This window comes from Brienomyrus brachyistius, chromosome 11 (genome assembly GCF_023856365.1).
Source record: "Brienomyrus brachyistius isolate T26 chromosome 11, BBRACH_0.4, whole genome shotgun sequence".
In the NCBI taxonomy this organism is placed as follows: Eukaryota; Metazoa; Chordata; class Actinopteri; order Osteoglossiformes; family Mormyridae; genus Brienomyrus; species Brienomyrus brachyistius.
Window position 1 is genome coordinate 17,980,626 of NC_064543.1, and position 19,654 is coordinate 18,000,279.

General features: G+C 40.2%; 1 protein-coding gene across 5 annotated transcripts in view; it reads left to right on the forward strand.

Moving 5' to 3' along the window:
- cdh8 (cadherin 8) overlaps window positions 1–19,654 on the forward strand; it is a 76,241-nt gene that overhangs the window by 47,022 nt on the left and 9,565 nt on the right. For all 5 annotated transcript variants that reach the window (XM_049030739.1, XM_049030738.1, XM_049030735.1 and 2 more), the window contains exons 4-8: window positions 2,212–2,331; window positions 5,619–5,786; window positions 6,040–6,227; window positions 10,924–11,177; window positions 18,990–19,126. In XM_049030739.1, coding sequence (XP_048886696.1) covers window positions 2,212–2,331; window positions 5,619–5,786; window positions 6,040–6,227; window positions 10,924–11,177; window positions 18,990–19,126 — 867 coding nt within the window. The remainder of the gene's footprint in view (window positions 1–2,211; window positions 2,332–5,618; window positions 5,787–6,039; window positions 6,228–10,923; window positions 11,178–18,989; window positions 19,127–19,654) is intronic.

Here is a 19,654-nt window from a genome sequence, read left to right on the forward strand (position 1 = left end):
GTTTTTCAGTTTTACAATGAGTTATGTTTTTATTTTGGAAAATTGAGTAAGATGGTGTTCTATTAGGTCAAGGGTTAAAGTGAAATTGTGTTTCTTGGCCCCCTGGACACATGAAGACAATGCCTGTGAGATCTGCATTATTTCTGCATCCTCCCAGCATCTGCCCTCACAAAATCCAGCTTCCGATCCACCGTATCTTCAAAGCCCTTCCAAACCACTTTGCTTGAGGGCTGGAAAGGTGAGTCTATCCCAGAATTGTTGACGCTCGCCTCTTCGCCTGCAAGAGAGGGGCTCTTCAAGGCGACGTGGATGGAATCTGAATAGCCAATAGTCTCGGGAGCTCCAAACTTCTCAGGCTATGGTGAGGCAATCCCACGCCCCTCCAAAATTCCTGCCTTTCTTCATAAAAAGTTTCGGATACCTGCAGCGTAGCTGGGTACATCTTGTGACCGCTTAGCGCTTAGTAGAGCTGTCAGAACAGCAAAGAATATCCTTTATAAACAATTAGCATACCATCTGGACTGTCAGCTCTTTCTGAATTTTTTTCCTACTTCCAGCCATTGGCTGCTGTCGAGGGGTTACAGAGTCATTGAGGTTGGGTTGTTTGTCACGTTCTTCATTTAAAATCTGTTAACTGATTTTTCCCCCCTTTATACAGTTTGGGTTGAAGCCACACAACTCGAACATGGCCCCTTACTCCCTCTCTGCATGCTGCCTAATAAACATACCCCTCTCAGATTGTAATTACGAGCAGTTTTTCAGCTACTGCTGAAGGGCAATCATGTGGAACAAGTAAAAAAAAGAATAAACTGATTAATCCATGGTTGTTTTACAAAAGAACAGAATCAGGAGAGTAATTTATTACCTTGTGTGTTTGGTGACTGCAAACTGTTTATATAGCATCCCACCAAGTAAAACTTTTTAACACAATCTTGTTTTCTTACCACTGCCCATTCCAGATACTGGAATTCCAAATCTGTGTGATAATGCGTAATCAACATGGTGCAATATGAAAAAACTCTAAGTCTGGAATATTTTTAACAGCATGAGAGAATACTTACCGGTCCGTTGATTCATCGTTTGAGAAACAGTAAGTTAACAGATTGTGGTAAATTAGGTTAGGTTGGGGCAAGTTTATGATTTTATTTTTGTGTTATTCAAAGATAAACACTACTAGAGAAAACAGGGAGCCTGACTAAATGAAAGTCATTATATTTATGTCCTTTATCTTGTTAGAAAAAGGTCCCCAGCAGAATCCATGGTTCCTGACGCATCCAGTGATCCCCAAACAATGATGGATCCAGTGCCATGCATGACCATCTGAATGAAGTCCTCACTCTGGAATGTGCTGCTTGGCTTTTGCCGAATATAATCGGCTCCATGCTGGCCATAAAGTTACACTTTTGATTAATCTGTTCAAAGAACATAATTCCATATCTCTTGAGGTGGATTTTGGCTGGAAAGAAGCAGTGATGTATCCAGTTTTTCGCCCAGGGTCTTTCAGATAATGGATTCGCGAACAGTGGGCTCAGCTGAAGTGAGAGATCCCTTAATATTTTTCTGTTGACTTCCTGGATGATGCTTCCCCTCGCTCTTTGATCTCCACTCCTGGGAAGATTTACTGCAGCTCCTGAACATTCTCAGTTATATGGCTTTCGCTAGGGAATGATGGACTTTCCGAGCTTAGACCCTGTATATTGACACCTTCATATTGATGGCAACATTTCAGCAGATTTCTATCAGACAGGCATGACTTACGTGAGTCCTCTCACTTTCAATGTACATGTTTTCCATAAGGGACTCTAAATAGATGAAAGAAACACTAAACTTCAATATCCTTTTGTCTCGGACACTCTCTGTACACTAACTCACTCCCCAAATTCATCTTTTTTCCTACATTACTGTGCGACTGTCCATAGTATCAGGGTTGTTCTGTTTTAACGAGAGTTGAAAGGCCTATAAAAAGTGTAATGTGTTAGGGTCAGGATTTACAGGAAGTACGTCTAGAGAAGGGGTATGTTGTGTGTGCCAAGCAACATATTTACCATAATTATAAATCAATAATGAGCGATTTTATGGGTTCTTGAAAGTCCTTTTGAGTAACTAGAAACACGTTATAATTTTCCCCCTGCATTAAGGGCGCATAGGAGAGTGGCTGGTGTTTGATGTCCAGCTTTTTTTATTTTTATTTTCCTGTCCTTTCATCCACAGGCACGTCCGTAACAAAGGTGACAGCTACAGACGCGGACGACCCAGTGTATGGGAACAGCGCCAGGCTGGTCTACAGCATCTTAGAGGGGCAGCCGTACTTCTCCATCGATCCTAACACAGGTGAGTAAGGTATAACAGTGGGGCCAGTGAAGGCATCTTCAGGAACAGTTCTGGGAGCTTTGCTTTTCTACGATCAAATTACTCCCCTGGAATCCACAGTCTGAGCCAGTCGCACAATAACAAGGGTCTGCTTTGACTGTAGTATCCTGCAGTGGTTGTATTGAAAACTGACAGGGTGTGTAGCTAAGGTCAGCATCTCTAAGAATCCTTTTCATATCAAAGAAGGAATAAAGGAACATGATAAAAATAGCAGTGTGTTCTATAAGGTACACTCTTTTGCAACAGGTTCCTAGATGATAAATGGAAAACAAATAGCAAGAGTTTTCATTTTACACCATCTTATGAAACATAAATTCTACTACTTATTTGCTAGAACCAGATATAGACTAGAGAGAATGGACAGAGATAGGCTTTTCGACCATTGGTATGCTCCTACAATTCTAATAGCCTGATTATCTTTAAATTATATTTGTAGTCTGCCTGCCTCATATTTAACCTTGGCTTCGTTTTTAAATTACATTTTCTGCAGACTTGTTAACTGTGTCTGCAAGCAGCATGATTAAATAATGTAAAATTACATTAACAAGCAATTAAATGGAAATTAAAAGATCGTGATTTGAAAAATAAAAAGAATGGATCAGATCAAGTAACACTAAATATCTTTTCTTTTTTTTACCCTTTCGATACTTGAAAAATAACTTTTTTGTAACATTATTTAGTTTGATTATTCAGCTTGGATGTGTGGAAGCCCTTTGCTGGAAAATGAAATACAAAAGAGTCCTCCTTTAGAAAACATTGTGCATACTTTGCATAATTATTGAATATATGCAGATGGCTCATTCAAATGAGACAGATGTTTTAATGAATGTTAATGAAAGATAAAAGGTAGGGGGGAAAAAAACACCATTAGAACACCCACCCAGAACAATCCATTTGACACCTCCAACCCCATGCAGGAAATTAACCAATGCTGATAATTTAGTAAACATTATACTCAAATTCATCACTTGATAAATGGACAGAAAAAAATCCAAACATCCATGAAAATCAGTGTTTTCTTTTCCCCCCGTCTCTTGGTAATTATTATTTAATGGGAATAACTTATGATTCTTGAGGATTAGGGTGAGGTAATGGATGTGGAGTGAAATGAGAGTGTACTGTATTTACACCCCGCTTCATGCTATTAAAAATTGGCTGGATTATTTTTCCCTGGGCATGCCGAAGCTGGAGTTTCTATGCCGATAATGCCGCCCAAATCCCGCTTTCGCTTTCACGGAAATGGAGAGTGGATTTGAGGAGAGGGGCTGTGGGTCTTCCCCAGCATGACCTCATGTTGGTACGGCTGCTTTTCATATGTCTTGTGATCTCTTAGCTCGGGATGAATACAGTGAGGGGACTTGAGCCTTTGTCAGTGGAGTGGGGGATTCTTGGCTATGCCTACTGTAGGAGAGGAAAAAAAAATGAGAAAACCACTTCTTCTGTGCTCCATCATTAAAATAGAGCTGCACAGATCTACAGTCACCTGTATATGGTAACTGCACTTTCAGAGCAATCAAACAGGAAACCATTTACTGTACGCAGTGAAAGAGACAAACCTTTCATAGCATATTTCCTAAGATAAAAACTGGGATTCAATTAAAAGCTGGGTCTTAGATAACGGCCGGGGGCGTGATCGACATGCGCAAATAATGGCCAGGCCCCAAAAACAGGCCGGGAAAAAAAGGGGGGGGGTAGGTCAGCACCTGGGGGCTCATTTATAAAGGCTTTGTACGAATGGAATAGACAAGAAACATTTCTACGCACAACTATACGAAGAGTTTTGAGATTCATAAAGAAACAACATACAGTAACTGTAAGATAACCTGAAAAAGTCCGCACATTTATGAAAGGTCCATGACAGTCGTACGAACATTCTGGAGGAAGTCAAATCCATATTATGTATGATGTACGTGGCACTAATGAAAAGTTAAGTATTAGAAGGCAATAACTGGTACTGCTAGCTAGCTAGTTCTTAAATCACTCACATATATAATTTGTATTATCAGCGTAAGGCAGTAACACAGGTAATTAGAAATAACAGTCTACTTCTAACACAAGCCTGCCTCAAAGAAAGGCCTGTCACTCCCAGGGCTTAGATAAAACGGCCTGCCTCTAATACAAGCCTGCCTCAAAGAAAGGCCTGTCACTCCCGTGGCTTAGATAAAACGGCCTGCCTCTAATACAAGCCTGCCTCAAAGAAAGGCCTGTCACTCCCGGGGCTTAGATAAATAAAGGCCCCTGCCATTATTTCACAAAAAAATGCCATTCAGTCTATGGTAATAATTTATATAGCTCAGATGTGGAGAGCAGCATGCTTAATTTAACATGAGATTTACCGCAATTTACAGCGAAATACAACGTATTAGTGCAGTTAATCTCTATTCTGAAATCAGCCGTAATGTAATTCGGAAAACGTAGCCCAGCTCACAGTGAATATCACCGAGAGTTTCGCATAATCCAGCACTTCCTCAGTTCTGTCTCAGTTTTGATATTTATTTGATGAACCTGCGAGTGTCTGTGTTTGAAACGGATTTACCCGCATCTGCTGATGAGCTTTATATTCCTGTCCTGTGATGCTGCAGTAATGAGGCTCCTTCCGTCTGAATGCAATATTTAAGATTGTCGCAGGCAGGCAGCATTATTTTCAGCCAATCAGAACTTAAAAACGACCCCAGGCATATAAATTCCATAAACAAACAAGCCAATTTGTAGCACTGATCTAAGTACACAGCAGATGTTATCCACATGACCAAATTTTTTTTTTTATTTATCTGGGAAAGGGGTGCTATTCTTATTGCAGATATTACTAAGCACAGTGGATAGATCCAGAGGGATGTTATTTATATGTTTGCTTTTAAATGCAACTGGTTTAATTGCAAAAAATATGTTACTATATTTTTTTGTGTTTCATATCTAGTTTTATCGATGATATCAAGTCTGTTGCATTATGTTTTCCTGGAACAAACTATAATCAATTATAATCAATTAATTACTCTTATTTTAAATTGACAAACAAAGCAAGGTGTTGGAATAAAATAATCAGTTCCGTTTATTCCTGGATAAGGATCAGAAATAACTTAAGCATGTTTTGATATTGAATACAGGGATATAAGAAACAGAACACGTTTTAGTAAACATAATTTACAATTGGCTGAATCTGACACTGGTGTATTGATGTTGTCTGGTTGTTTTCCACATCAGCTGTTGAGTCATCAGTACAATGTGTTTGTTTGGTTGTTTCATTTCAGCGGTTATTAAAATCGCGCTCCAAGGGATGGATCGAGAGATGAGAGAAGAGTACCTGGTTGTCATCCAAGCAAAGGATATGGGAGGTCACATGGGAGGGTTGTCAGGGACAACCACCGTCACCATCACGCTAACAGATGTCAACGATAACCCGCCAAAATTTGCGAAAAGTAAACACAAGAAAATGTCTTCCTTTTCTTGCCTGGGATTTAAAAATAATGCCTTAGTTATTAACATGTTTTATTTATTGAGAGTGAAAGTATCTTTGTATTCCTTTGTATTAACTTCTAATAGTGGTGCCATGATGAAATTAGTACGCTAAATTGATTCTATCCATGAATTCATGCACTTGGCTAAAGAAAAAAATAACAAGGCCAATAACTGTATCATACACTATGTGTGACTCGTGATTATTTATGGTAGGTCTGTATGAGTTCGTGATACCCGAGGACCTCAGCATCGGCCAGCCTGGGGGAAAAGTGAAAGCAAACGACAGGGATCTGGGGGAGAACGCCAAGTCAAGCTACAACATTATCAGTGGTGATGAGAAGGACATTTTCGAGATCACCACGGATTCTCAGACACAGGAAGGAATCCTCCGATTAAAGAAGGTATAGGACTTTCTCAAACTTTTATTTGGTCTGGATGCTAGTGTGGTGTATAGCTAGCATGGTATATGGTTAGGATAATGTATAGCTGGGAGACATTATAGCAGATATTTTGCGCACTTGATTGTTAATGATTTCATTGTGAAGAAAATATAGCACATGTTGCACATACTGTAATATATTCAGCTTCAATGTTCACAACTTCTTCCTCAACCCAACAGGCTGCTAGTGTATATTTTCAAGTCAGGAAAATTAGTGTCATTGGCAACTTGCAGCTCTTAACTATTATTTCAACAGATTCATTTATATCTGTACATTATATTTATATATTACATTTGTACATTATATATTTGGCTCGTTTATATCTGTCCTATCGATATTCTTGCACCTACGTATAAGCTGTGCATGAACCACGCAATCTGTGGATTTGCTACCCTCTGTACATAAGCATAGCATTCCTTTTACTTCAAGAGCTTAGATTCGACCATTGCGGCTTTACTGATATGCTTCGGACAATCCTGATCTAGATTTAAAAGAATAAAGCAGACGATAAACATAGGCGGCAAAGCTAGCAAGGAAAACAGCTATTAAAACCTTGGCAAAGGAATTTTTACAAAAAAGGAGAGGTGAGGCTGAAGAGCACTTTTGGTAAGACTACTACGGAATCCCAAGTAATCTAGAACTGGTAATCCGACATGAAATAAGAATTGTTAAATACTTATTTTTAATAACAATTCCATTTATCAATATTCCTAATATTTATTCTGGTCAGGGTTGAAGGGGACTGGGGAAGCTAGAACATATTCTTAGCTTCTCAGGGAACAAGTCTGAAGTAGACCCTGTATGGGGTTCCAGGCCTTTGCTGGGCACACACACTCACAATCATACACAGCTGCCAATTTATCCATGCCAGTCAGCCTAACTGTGCGTCTTTGAACTGTGAGGGCAAACTGGAGTACCCAGAGAAAAGCCACGCAGAGCAGGGAGTACAGGCCAGCTCCGCACACGCCATGGAGGTGGGATTCACACCCCATTCCTGGACATATGAGGCAACAGTGCCGCCCCCTAAGCCACCCGGGTGGCAATCTGGGAGGGGGGGGGGTTGTGTGGCTCAGTGGGTTAGGATGCTGTGCCGTGTTCAGAAAGTTGCCGGTTCAAATACTAGCTTCGGCACAGTGATTTCACTGTGGGGCTTCGGAGCAAGACCCTTAACCCCAACTGCTCCAGGAACTGACTGACTCTGCTTTGTTAGTCATATGTTGCTTTGGATAAAAGTGTCCGCAAATGTAAATTTCACACTCTATTTGATATATGCATGCTGCAGCAGTTCAGTGTCGTAAACCAGGGACCAGCAAGACAGCTTCTAGTGCTCGCAGAAGCCTTTTGGTTGCAAGTCAACACTCTTAACCACTACCTGCAGTCACAGTTCCAAGAGGTCCCTGGACCCCGCTGTTGCCGTTCATCGCATGGCCAGTCCCCCGCAGCCGAATGGTAATGGGCTTTGGCCAAGTGGCCCTCCCCCACGGATGGCACGGAGCAAGAGGAGAAGACTTTGCGGTCGGCAGATTTTCCACTCTGTCCCCCTAGGGCGAGGTGTTTGTTTCAGAGGACGTACGAGCAGAAGCCAGGGGAAATCCTCCTCCATGACTGAGCCGTCTGCCCCGTGACCAAACCGGTATCTGGCACCACCAAGACTCTTGTCCACTGTCACCTTTAATGTTCTGACGCACAGTTTTGCGAAACAAGGGATTAAACAGAGCAATTTGACTAACACCCCCCTAACAAATATTGCTGTGTAAAGTGCTGCCAGATATCTAAAGATCCTTTGTGGCAAGGTTAAAATTATTGATCTGTATGAGGCTACAGAGAGCGAGTCTTTGTTGTCGGAGGGTGTAAGCTTTTTATCTCGGGCCCCCTCAGGGCCATTTGGTGAGGGTGAGGGGGCTGTTTCGCTCCCTCTTGTCTTCAGCAGGCAGGGTCGATCTTTGATGTCCCCAAACATGGCTCGCGTTTACATACAGCCCACAAGTAGCCAGGGGGGAGCGGGGGAGGCTGGACCCTGTGGCGGCACTCCAGGGCCAAGGGAACGGTAGCAGAACAGGTCTGATTGTGAAATGGAAACAAGAGGCAGTCTCATTATATGCCACAGACCCAAGAGCATGGTAGCTAAAGTGCTCCAGGATGAAGCAGGTGAAACACCACTCATGGTGAAATTTACACAAGTCTTACTGGTACTGATAACCATTTCCAATATGGCCGATGTCTTTAATAAGGCAGAAGGAAAAAAAAATACATAGTAATGTGCAAAAGTTGTAGGCAGTCTAGGAAAATGATGTTCAACTGGTCTTCATGTTGCTGTGGAACTATATTATGTTATATTCTGTCAAAGTGTGTCAGTTAAGCTGTTTCAAAACCTCACCTAAAGTCACCCCAGTATTTGCAGCAACCATCCAATACACCCGTGTATTTTTGACTCCACCTTATATGGCTATTCAACACCTCATTGACATTTTAAAAATAATTAAATTACTTAATTAAGAGGGATGTGAAATGTAGACATACTTGGGATGGCTAAGGTTCCCCTGAGGAGAAGTTTGGGAATTGAAGTGGAGTTCTTCTACCCATTCAACTAGACATCAGTATTTTTTTGGAGAATGGAGGACATTCTTGTAAGTCTTCGTTGTGTTACTCTTAATTTTTGCATGTTCTAATACTGAACTTTTTTTTGTTCTGAGCACATATACCCTTACTAATCAGATAAATCGCTTTAAAACTTTCCTTTTCCTGCCTAAGACTTTTGCACAGTACTGTATATATACTCTATTACCAACATAAAAAATGTATAACTAAACTTAAACTTAATACATTATTTCCAGTCATTAGTCAGCCCCTTAGCAAGCGGTACTGTAGTTTAGCTGCCTGTGCTGCTACACGAGACAGCGCAGGGTCTGCTAACTTTGTTTACATCGTCCATTGTTTGGGTGTCAACCTACTGTATGTCCACAAACAGATGTGTCTGCAATATTGATGTCTCTCTTTGTTTGTTACTGTACCACTGCTTAGAAAATGGCTGGCAAGAGAAAACGTGAAAGTTCCGGTGTTAGTGCACGCTTGTGATACTTCGTAACGTTCGACGTACGACCAAAAAGACTTACGAACTGTATATCAGAACCTTACTCTCTCAAGTAGGCAGGGAGTGTCTGTATACATCTGCTGTCATCAGTTTTCAAATTTCCAAAAATTGTATTTGAGGTGTTCAAAAGTGCCTCAGAGGTGTTTGCGTATTATCGTTCAAAACAAGCCTTTCGGCATGGTCTTCTCTGTTTTTTATTCACACTGCGGATGGTGTCAGGCCCCTAAGCTTGATCTCCAGAGACAGACAGTGCTCTGCAGTTACCGCCTGCACACCACCTGACCCATGTGTCACAGTGACCTCCCTGCCCTTGGGCTCTGCCTATTAGCCTGGCCTGGAAGGGGACTGGTGCTCGGCAAACTAAAAATGCTGCAATAGGCAATACTCAGGCTGGGGCAGGTGTGTTCAAGACAAGCTAGCTCACCCCAGCATCCCAGTCCCGCTCGTGGGGACTTCAAAGCTCCCCTTTTGGGGGGCGATTCCCAGCTCTGCTGTCTTCACAGCTGGGGCCGCTCCACAGCTCCCCTCTTCCTCATTTTGTTTCTTCCTTCAACACAGACTTTTTTTTTCCTTGCCTCCCGCCTCTTATTCCCAAAGCCGGCCCTTTGCCTCCAGCGACTAGGCCCAGTTTTGATTTTCCTATAAATCCTAGTTATAAAGTAAGGAAGTGACTTGATCCCATTACTCTAGTATTATAGAACCACCCAGAGGTGATTCTGAAGAAAAGGAGCCTGGTCAGGGACTGTCATGGTGTCACCGGCTACTAAAACTGTGACGTTTTTACATGACAAACACTTAACTGAAAGCTACAGATGTATGCGATAAAAAACAATCCTAAAATTTTCTTACGAGACAAGACGTTAAATTACCATATTGTATTTTACTTTGATAGCTGTTTGAAGCAGAAAAATGTGTGCATACCAAATGTAAGCTAGCGGCCATAAAATATGGTTGATCTTGTTTGGTTTTTACTGTAATGATTGGTATATATAAATATATATATATATATATATATATATATATATATATATATATATATATATATATATATAAATATGTATGCTTCAAATTAAATATAGACAGCCTGTTACCTGACATTTCCCTTCCTACCTGTTATTTCTTGGAAGAATCTCATGACTTTGGAATAGCCATGGTAATGCAGGCCAGAATAATTATATTTCTGAAAAGAACAAACATACAAATGACATTTGTGCATGATTGCTTTTCAGTTTACAATAGATGTCCTGTGAAAATATTAGATTAACCTTATTTACAACAATGTCGCTGTCCGGAGCAGATGTCGCCTGTGTACAAATTAATAACACGTTGATTACTTCAGGTGAGATTTTGTATATTGTCAATAAATAACAGAGTTATTTTGTTTTCCTTTATTGCATTTGTGTGTTTTTTTCTTTTTTATCATGAATGCAATACCCTGTGTGGGAGGACAGGAGAAAACACCGACAGTAAAAACTGCTCCTAAGTTTCATCCATCAGCATTAGATCTGTTCATTTTTGCTTCGACAGTCATTAGCTACCAGCATTTTTCTCCATCAATCTCAACAGCCGCTGGACTTCGAGACCAGAAAATCCTATTCCCTGAGGGTGGAGGCAACAAACGTGAACTTTGACCCTCAGTTCAGTACCGGGGTCCCTTTCAAGGACACGGCTACTGTCAAGATCGCCGTAGAGGATGCAGACGAACCTCCAGTGTTTGGTCAACCCAGCTACTTGGTAGAGGTGCATGAAAATACGGCCATCAACACCGTCATCGAGCAGGTGACGGCACACGATCCAGATGTGACCGGCAGTCTTGTCAGGTAAGATTCATGGTTCAATATCATGGTGTCTTATTAACTTTTTTTTTCTAATGCTGTTTCTCTAAATACAGTAACTTAACACACCTGTAATGTTAATTTCATGTGGATCATTGATGCTGATTATTGGCAGTTCATTCACCAGCATAGAGGTTCACCTCCACATTTGGGGGTATGAAGCACCTGAACTGTGTGCTTAAATTTTGGATGCGTTGCTCACAGTCTTGTGGGTTTCTTCTGCAGTCTAAAACTATATCGTTTGATAAATCAAAATCGCTCATTGTATGTTTGTGTGGTCATGTATATATTACACCCTGGTGATCAAATATGATTAAAAAAAAGCTGTGATTTTGACCTTGTGGAGACATTTTTTCAGTCTCAACAAGGGGAAACTCTGCAATCAAAAAACTAAACATGCCAAAAGTCTTGTATTTTGTTTGATTACTAATGGCTAAGGTTAGGGCTGGGTAGGGGTTACAGTTTTCATAGATGGGATTAAGTTGTGGTTAAAATATAGATTCGGTATGCACCTCGGGTTTGAAGTCACGGTTCGGTATATACACTGGTTTTGAAGTTTCAGTTCGGTATGTACCTAGGTTTTCAAGTCACGGTTTGGTACGTTTTCGATACAGCACGGGTAAAAGTAATAAAACATAAATTGCTTCTCAATTTTTAAATTGTGGTTTACAGATCGAAGTACAGATGACTGTCTTTCTTAAGTAAAACAGTTTCATCAATACTGCTGCAACCTACTGATAAAAAAGAATTTACTCAAAAGAAAGTCAAAATAAATATTCTCTCAAGCAGGTAAAAATAAAAGAAACATCCATTAAGGTACCCAACTGTACCTCACTTGTATCGTATTCACATTAGCAGCTTTCAGAGTCATATTAGAACCGTGCAATACAAATGTCTCAAAACATACAACGTATAAGAAAATAAATATCCATCAATGAGCATCAGTGGAAGATCTTCAAGTACTGCTTTACTTGTCTTCACCGTAATTATGCGTGTTTGCATAGTGGTCTGGCTTCATCCGGCCCTTTCTGGATGTGACTTGGGGAAAACACACAAATACACAAAGTATCAACATTTACTGCATTCATGTAGTACATACTGTACTGTACAGTATGAGTACCGAACCGAAGTATGTGTACTGTTACACTTCTAATAGATACCTAATCTGTGTGTGTGTGTGTCCAAGTCTGTATGTCTGTGTAAGTGTCCGCGCTTCACTCCAGACACACTGCAGTCCTGTACTGGATAAGTAGGATGGAAGAAGAATGGATATATTCACCTGACTGGCAAATTCATCCAACAGATTTGATGAATTCGCACAATAAAATCACTGTCTACTGTACTTTATACCTTTAACGGGGCATAAAAGTCCACCTTTACCAGAAGAGAAGGGGTTTCATATTAAAACGATATTTTCCTACTGCAGATATTTTGAAATAATTCAGTTGCTGTCTTTTTCTTCTTACTTTTTTTCTCTTTTGCACTCACTCCCACATAAGAACCGTATTTTGTGGGTACCACTTTTTACATTCACATGCGAAAAGAAATCCTGTTTGGTTGAAAAACGTATGGAACATTATTAAAATTAGTCAATCCTAATTCCTCTTTGTAGCTGGAGAAAAGAATATTTCTCGTAATAAGGTTATTACATAAATTGGGGCGTTTATAAATTGGTGAATTTCTTAAGGATTTAAAAAGTCAGTTTGGCTTTTGCTTTGGAAATTCATACAGTATCCTGTATAATGTAAAAAAAAAAAAAGTGGTTCAGGTCTGTGGTTCTGAATTCCCCTCAGTCTGAGACTCAGTATGTGAATGAGTGTGTCATTGTAAATGAACTGCTCAGTGAAGAAGTACCATTATCTGCAGAATATGACTGAACATCAAGGCCTGTGCTTCTCCAGATGGGCTCCTGTCCACCACAAACCAAATTAGCCAATTGTTTATGGGAAATATATGAATGGGAAAGAACTTGATATCAGCTCCTCATTCTTATTTGTGAATTTACATCTATATGTTTGTGTGAATATGTGTGTGTGAATGTGTGTGTGTGTGTCTGGATTAGGTTTATATTACATGGTGGGGGATATTTGGTGTTCCCTGTAGATATGAATGGAGAGTCCTTGCAAACATGTAACTATCAATCTGTGTATCTGTGTGTGTGTGTGTGTGTGTGTGTGTGTGTGTGTGAGTGGGTATACCTATCCTTATGGGGACACATAAGTTTTTTTCCCTTATGGGGACCGGTTTCCTGGGGAAACTCTATTTTATAAAAATCAGCGACTGCTATGAAAAAACTAAAAATGCAAGACTTTTTTTTTGCTTGGTTACTTATGGTTATGGTTAGGGCAGGGTGGGGGTTAAGGTTTGTCATAGTTAGCGTTAGCAATTTTCCCATACAAGTGAATGAGCCGGCCCCATAAGGATAGGTATACCCTACATGCGCGTGTGTGTGTGTGTGTGTGTGCGTGAGAGAGAGTGTGTAGGATTTCATTATTTGTCAGGATTGTGAGATCTATCCTGACAAAATAGTTGAAATTGCTGGACTGATTAATAATTCCAGTGTTCCCGATTCACCAACCATTTAGAGGGCGACAAGGTATTCTGACATTCACGCTGGCTGTGTTAACGCATGTGCGGCCTGTGACTGGGGTAGCACGATTTATTTCGCATAATTGCTTTGTTGAGTTATATCACTTCAACATGGGGAATAAATCAGCTAGGAAAACGAAGGACCATACGTTGTCTAACCTAAAAATACCATGAAACAACATCCAAACATGTAGCTAAATTCAACATTCACAAGAAGACCAGTTGACTCTGATTACAGACACATGCATCAGGAAAAACATTTATTTTCTATAGCAATTAATATATAGGTGGTGTTCCAGATGAAACACATTTGAAAGATGAAGACACCACATATAAAACAAAATGAATAAAACGTAACAGATTAACCTTAAAATCCATCTCAAAGAATCTTACAGTACCATCACCTAAGGACAGGAATACACTCCCACTATATCAAGCTCTGTCAAACCTTTGTATTGTTGCAAGGGATCATCTTTTTTGCATTTGTAACAATATTATGTATGTGTTATATACTTAAATGGGTTGGTGAATTCTTATGCAGTACTATACCACTACTACAACTTACATTCTGTGACTACTACTACTACTACTACTACTACTACTACTAATAATAATAATAAAAATAATAATAATCATAAATAATAGTGTGATTCCGCAGCGATGTCTTCTTGAGATCCTCCTTTTATTGCTTGCTCCAGAAAATACCACAAGGGCACCTTCACCATAGGTTATAAAGGTAATTTCTCTCCATGCACTCCCGCATTTCATTAAGTCTCCTGTGGCCTCTTTTGTTCTATGCCACACTCAACAGGTTCTTTAATTATATAGTGGGCCGAGAGCAGGTGAAATTACAGACGGGGTGTTTTTCTGCTGCAGCGTAGTTCGCAGTGGTTATACGTCTTCATCCTATAAATTTATTTATTTACTTATTTACTAGCTTTTTTAGTGTTTGCATTGCAGCTAGGTGCCGTCCTTTAGGAAACCCGCTGACTTCACATTTCCTTCTCCATTTTGTAGTTTGCAGATTCATGTTTATTCATCATTTTTGTATTTTATGTGGTTGTAGAAGTAACACTGTTAGTTCGAGTACACTTGCGGCCTACTTAAAGACTGTGTTCACTCCTTACACAAAATATTAAACGCCATTTTTGTTTTTTACTGTATCACCGTCTGCTGGTTCATTGTGTCAGAGTTCAGGAACACAGTAACCAAATGAATTAGCTCATTAGATACATTAAAATTCTTCACACGATCACTAATAATAATAATAATAAGAAGGAGAAGACGAAAATTAATTATTATTTTTATTATTGTTGTTGTTATAAGTGAGTGGACTCACGTGGCATTTATAACTTCCTAGAAAACATTGAGGGTTGAAGGCCAGCAGCAAATAGACAGATATGGGGTTTTAAGGGAAGCTACATTAGGAGATTCCTTGTTAGAGAATTTTTTTTTTTTTTTTTTTAACTTTGACATTTTAGGAAAGGGAAAGCTGCAGGACACCAAAGAGTTTCTACAACAAAGTGGTCTATGTCGTATTACTTCCCCTATCTGCCAAAAAAATAAATAAAAAAACAGAAGGGTGTCCAACAGGAAGAGCAGGCGACTTAAGGCACGCCATGACTTTGAAGCTAATGGCTGTGCCTCGACCTGACATTTCCTTGCAATCTTGTGTGGTTTTCCAGCAGAGATAAATTGTCCCAATACAGCATGCGGTGTTTCTTTCAGTTAACAGACATCCATTATCCCTCCTTGAATACAATTTCCTCCCGCTGAATGACATAAATAGACATATAATATGGCATGCTACTTCCTTAGCCTGGTGGCCTCATTAAACAGAACACCAGACTAGAAAAAGGATGGATGGATGGACAGATAGATGGATGGATGTATTGGTGGACTGGTGAATTGTGAACATATGTTTTTTTTTTTGTTGTAATTTGAGCAAATCATTTGGTATAATTCAAAATAATTTCCCTGTCTCGGGGGGAGTGCAAGGAGATCTTTTGCATTTAATTGGTTTCCTTTCCTATTTTGCATGAAAACTTTGACGGTGACTGTAAAGAGACTGACTGTGCCGATGGAGGGACACGGCATGCTGTGATCCTCCGCCTGCTTTCTCGCGTTACCTTGTACCTGTGGTGCTCTCTTTCTTTCTCTGCCTTTCCTTGCTCTATCTCCCTCGCTGTGCTTAATGTACTTAGGCAAATGTGATTTCGGGAATGCTCCTTATAGTGTAGTGCTGATCCCACGGCCGCATCAGTGCATATAAGCCTGTGCAGAAATGCATTGTCTGTGATGGATGGTCACTCCTTTCTCCCCTTCTGGCTTCAGGCATTCAGGATATACATGCCTTTTGACATTGCATGCTGTTAGGCAGTTTTATTGTGATAAGGGTGCGAGCCCAATTTTTACGTGTGTGTGTTTGCGAGTGGGTATACCTATCCTTACAGAGACACAATGTCCCCATAATGTGATAAATGTCCTTTTGTCCCTTATGGGGACCGGTTTCCTGGCTGTCAGAGTTAGCAGGCCCCATAAGGATAGGTATTCCCAACATGTGCGTGTGTGTGTGTCTGTGGGTCTGCATAGATCACATTTGGGGACCAAAATGTCCCAGAAGTACAGTAAATCCTGAAACTTCCTTACTTTTGGGGACACTTCTTCGGGTCTCCATTTGGACAATCAAAAAAGTAAAAGTGCCAAAAGTCTTGTATTTTGGTTGGCTACTTACGGTTAAGGTTAGGGATGGGTAGGGGTTAAGGGTGTCGTGAATGGGATTAGTGTTTTTCCCATAGAAATGAATGGACGGTCCCCATTTAGATAGCAAGACCAACTTGTGTGTGTGTGTGTGCGTATGTGTGTGTGTTATTTTATTTTTTAATATGCTGGTTGAAGGAGTCAATGGTTCTTTTAACCTTCCCTGTAAGCAACCCTCACAGCACATACATTCATCATGTTGTCTGACGTCTTGTGTGCCTTGTAACACGGGGGACTGTCTTGTAAATGAGATTGCATGAGATGGATTTGCAACGCGAATGTCAGGTTAACCAATCTATTAAGTATGTTATACTCGGGATTCATTATTGTTGTTGTTGGTGGTGTTGTTGATGCTGCTGCTGTTGCTACTACTGTATTATCAATATTATCCTTTTTACAAGACCAATCTTAGTAAGACAAACACTGTACTTTTGTATGGAAAACCTACAGTAAAGAAAAAAAAAGTAAAACAGTAGAATGTGGAACAGGGGAAACATGAATGCAGAACATTTCAGTGTTAAAGCTCTTTTAGAAACTCGGATGCAGAGAATTTCAATCTTGAAGCCTTTGATGAGAATAGTAGAAACCTGGATGCAGAAAATTTCAGTCTTGAAAGCTTTTATGAGAGCAGTAGAAACCTGGATGCAGAGAATTTCAGCCTGAAAGCCTTTGATGAGGACACTAGAAACCTGGATGCATGATAATCTCAGTCTGAATGCCTTTCATGAGAACAATAGAATCTTCGATGCATAGATTTTCAGTCTTGAAGTCTTTGATGAGGACACTAGAATCTTAGAAGCAAAGAATTTCATTCTTAAAGCCTTTATTGAAAATAGTACCTTCTGATGGTGTTCTTTCTAGAATGTGTGGAAGATAAAGTGACATTGAATAACATTTCTGTTCTTCTCCACATTTAATACTTATGACTGTTTGTCTGTTATACATCCCAGCTCCATATATATATAGACTGATAAGAAGCTGACAGAGACTTCTGCTATGGATGGTATATGCACAGGGTGTGTATATATACAGTGTGTTGATATATACAACAAGAATACGCATCAGAAATTATAGTGGTTTTTCTTTTAGCTCCTTAATCACTGAACACAGGGTGTCAAATCGAGTTTAGGAGCCTATTTCATGGTGTGATGCCCAAATGTGCTCTATAAAAAGTGTTTTATACTCAATGATATAGGCCTAGAATTAAGTAAAGACAGCCATACAGAGTTTCTCCATCGCACTAGTTATGGATTTTTTCTTGTTTTAATAAAATCCTTTGCATGCACTTTTAGGAATAGCTTGGCAGTTAAAGATTAAAGTTTACATTTACATCATTGTGTGCCCAAATGTGTGAGCATGAGGAACATTGGAGCTAGTTTGGTGTCAGTACAGAATAATCTTTGCACTATCAATAATTTCATGCACAGCGGCATTCACTTTAATACTTTAAAACTGTAAAAATGGACAAATGGAGAGGCAATATAGAATTACAGACATTTGACATGATAATCACTTGTTAGCGCCAGGATACTCCATTAGTGATAGTACAGTTATAATACTTTCCTTCTCACTGCTTCACTGCTGTCTACAGTGTTCTTTCGTATTTCATATAAACATCAGTGTTTCATACCCACCCATCCATCCATCCACCCATCCATCCATCTTCCAATCACTTATTCAGGGTCCAAGGTAGCATAGGGCACAAGGCTGGGAAGCACATTAGACAGGATGCCAGTGAGTTCTCACAAACAGGATTGCACAGTTTACAATACGAAATCGCACACTGAGTGTAAATTAGAGATATCAGTTTTCTTGACCGCATGGTTTTGGACTGGGGGAAGTCAACGGAGTGTCTGGAGGTAACCCACAATCCCCGAGCATGGAGCGAGGGTGGGATGCGAGCAGCCAAACCTGCTGCCCATGATCCAACTCTCTTTTCCAGTTTTAAGATGATGAGTAATTCAGTTCATTTCATTGTACTGGCTTTTCTCAGACTCCCAGCGTGTGCTGTGCAGCTCCTAGGCATGAGCAGATGCGCAGGTAGGCAGACGTAGGTGGACCGGCTGCCCAGGGAGGAGCTGTAGGGATGGGGTAGCTGCCACGGCAGCCGAGAAGCTGAGAGAGGAACATTAGCAAAACAATGCTTAGGGGACAACCCTGGTCTTCCTTCTTCATAACTTTTTTTAGGGCTTCCTAAACCTTACAGCCACTTAATGTCTCCCCTTTCAAGTCCGAAGAGGGGTAATTCATCCTTAGGTGATAATTATTGAGTTCTTGCTGGTTTAAAACATATATTAATCTACAGGACGCTCCTGATGAATAAGGGTCTTTTAGGGAGATACCAAAGGCTTCATTTAAAGCTCCATGTCTTAAATGCATATGATGCTTACAACACTGATGAAGGTGTTTTTGTTCTTTTTTCGCACCCCCCGCCCCCACCCCCCCCAGGTATTTTATCGACCGGCACACAGACCTCGAGAGACAGTTCAATATTAACGTGGACGACGGCAGGATAACACTGGCCAAGCCTCTCGATAGGGAGACTGATATGTGGCATAATATTACAGTGACAGCTACAGAAGTCAGTAAGTATCACGTCTACTCATGGCTTTAGTATATTGAATATTTACTGCTTTTTATACCAAAGTATTTTTTTATTTAATTGCACACACAAGCCCACATTGTTACTTCATTTTAGTATTACCTACTTTGCTACCACTTTAGGTTTGTATGTTGCTACGCAATTAGTAGCTGAATTGAAGCGGAAAGTGAAAATACGTTAATCCATTGCATTCTGTTAAATTTGAGTTAAACAGTTCAGTAGTTTAATCTGAGGTAGTGAAGCGAGTTTAGATTCCTCTAATACACTCACACTGGACTCTACGCCAGGAAGATAAAATCATGTGTAGCACAGAGTCGGAACACATGCACAGTGTGTACAATGTGTACAGTGTGTGTGTGATGTGTCTTCACTGGCAGATGTTGCATGGGAGGGTAACACCAACATTGGAAGACAATGTGTCTATTTGCTAAACAGATTTTCCACATTTGTTTTTTGAAAATATACACAAAAGCACCATTGTCACTTAATTAAAATGAACAGAGTAGTCTGG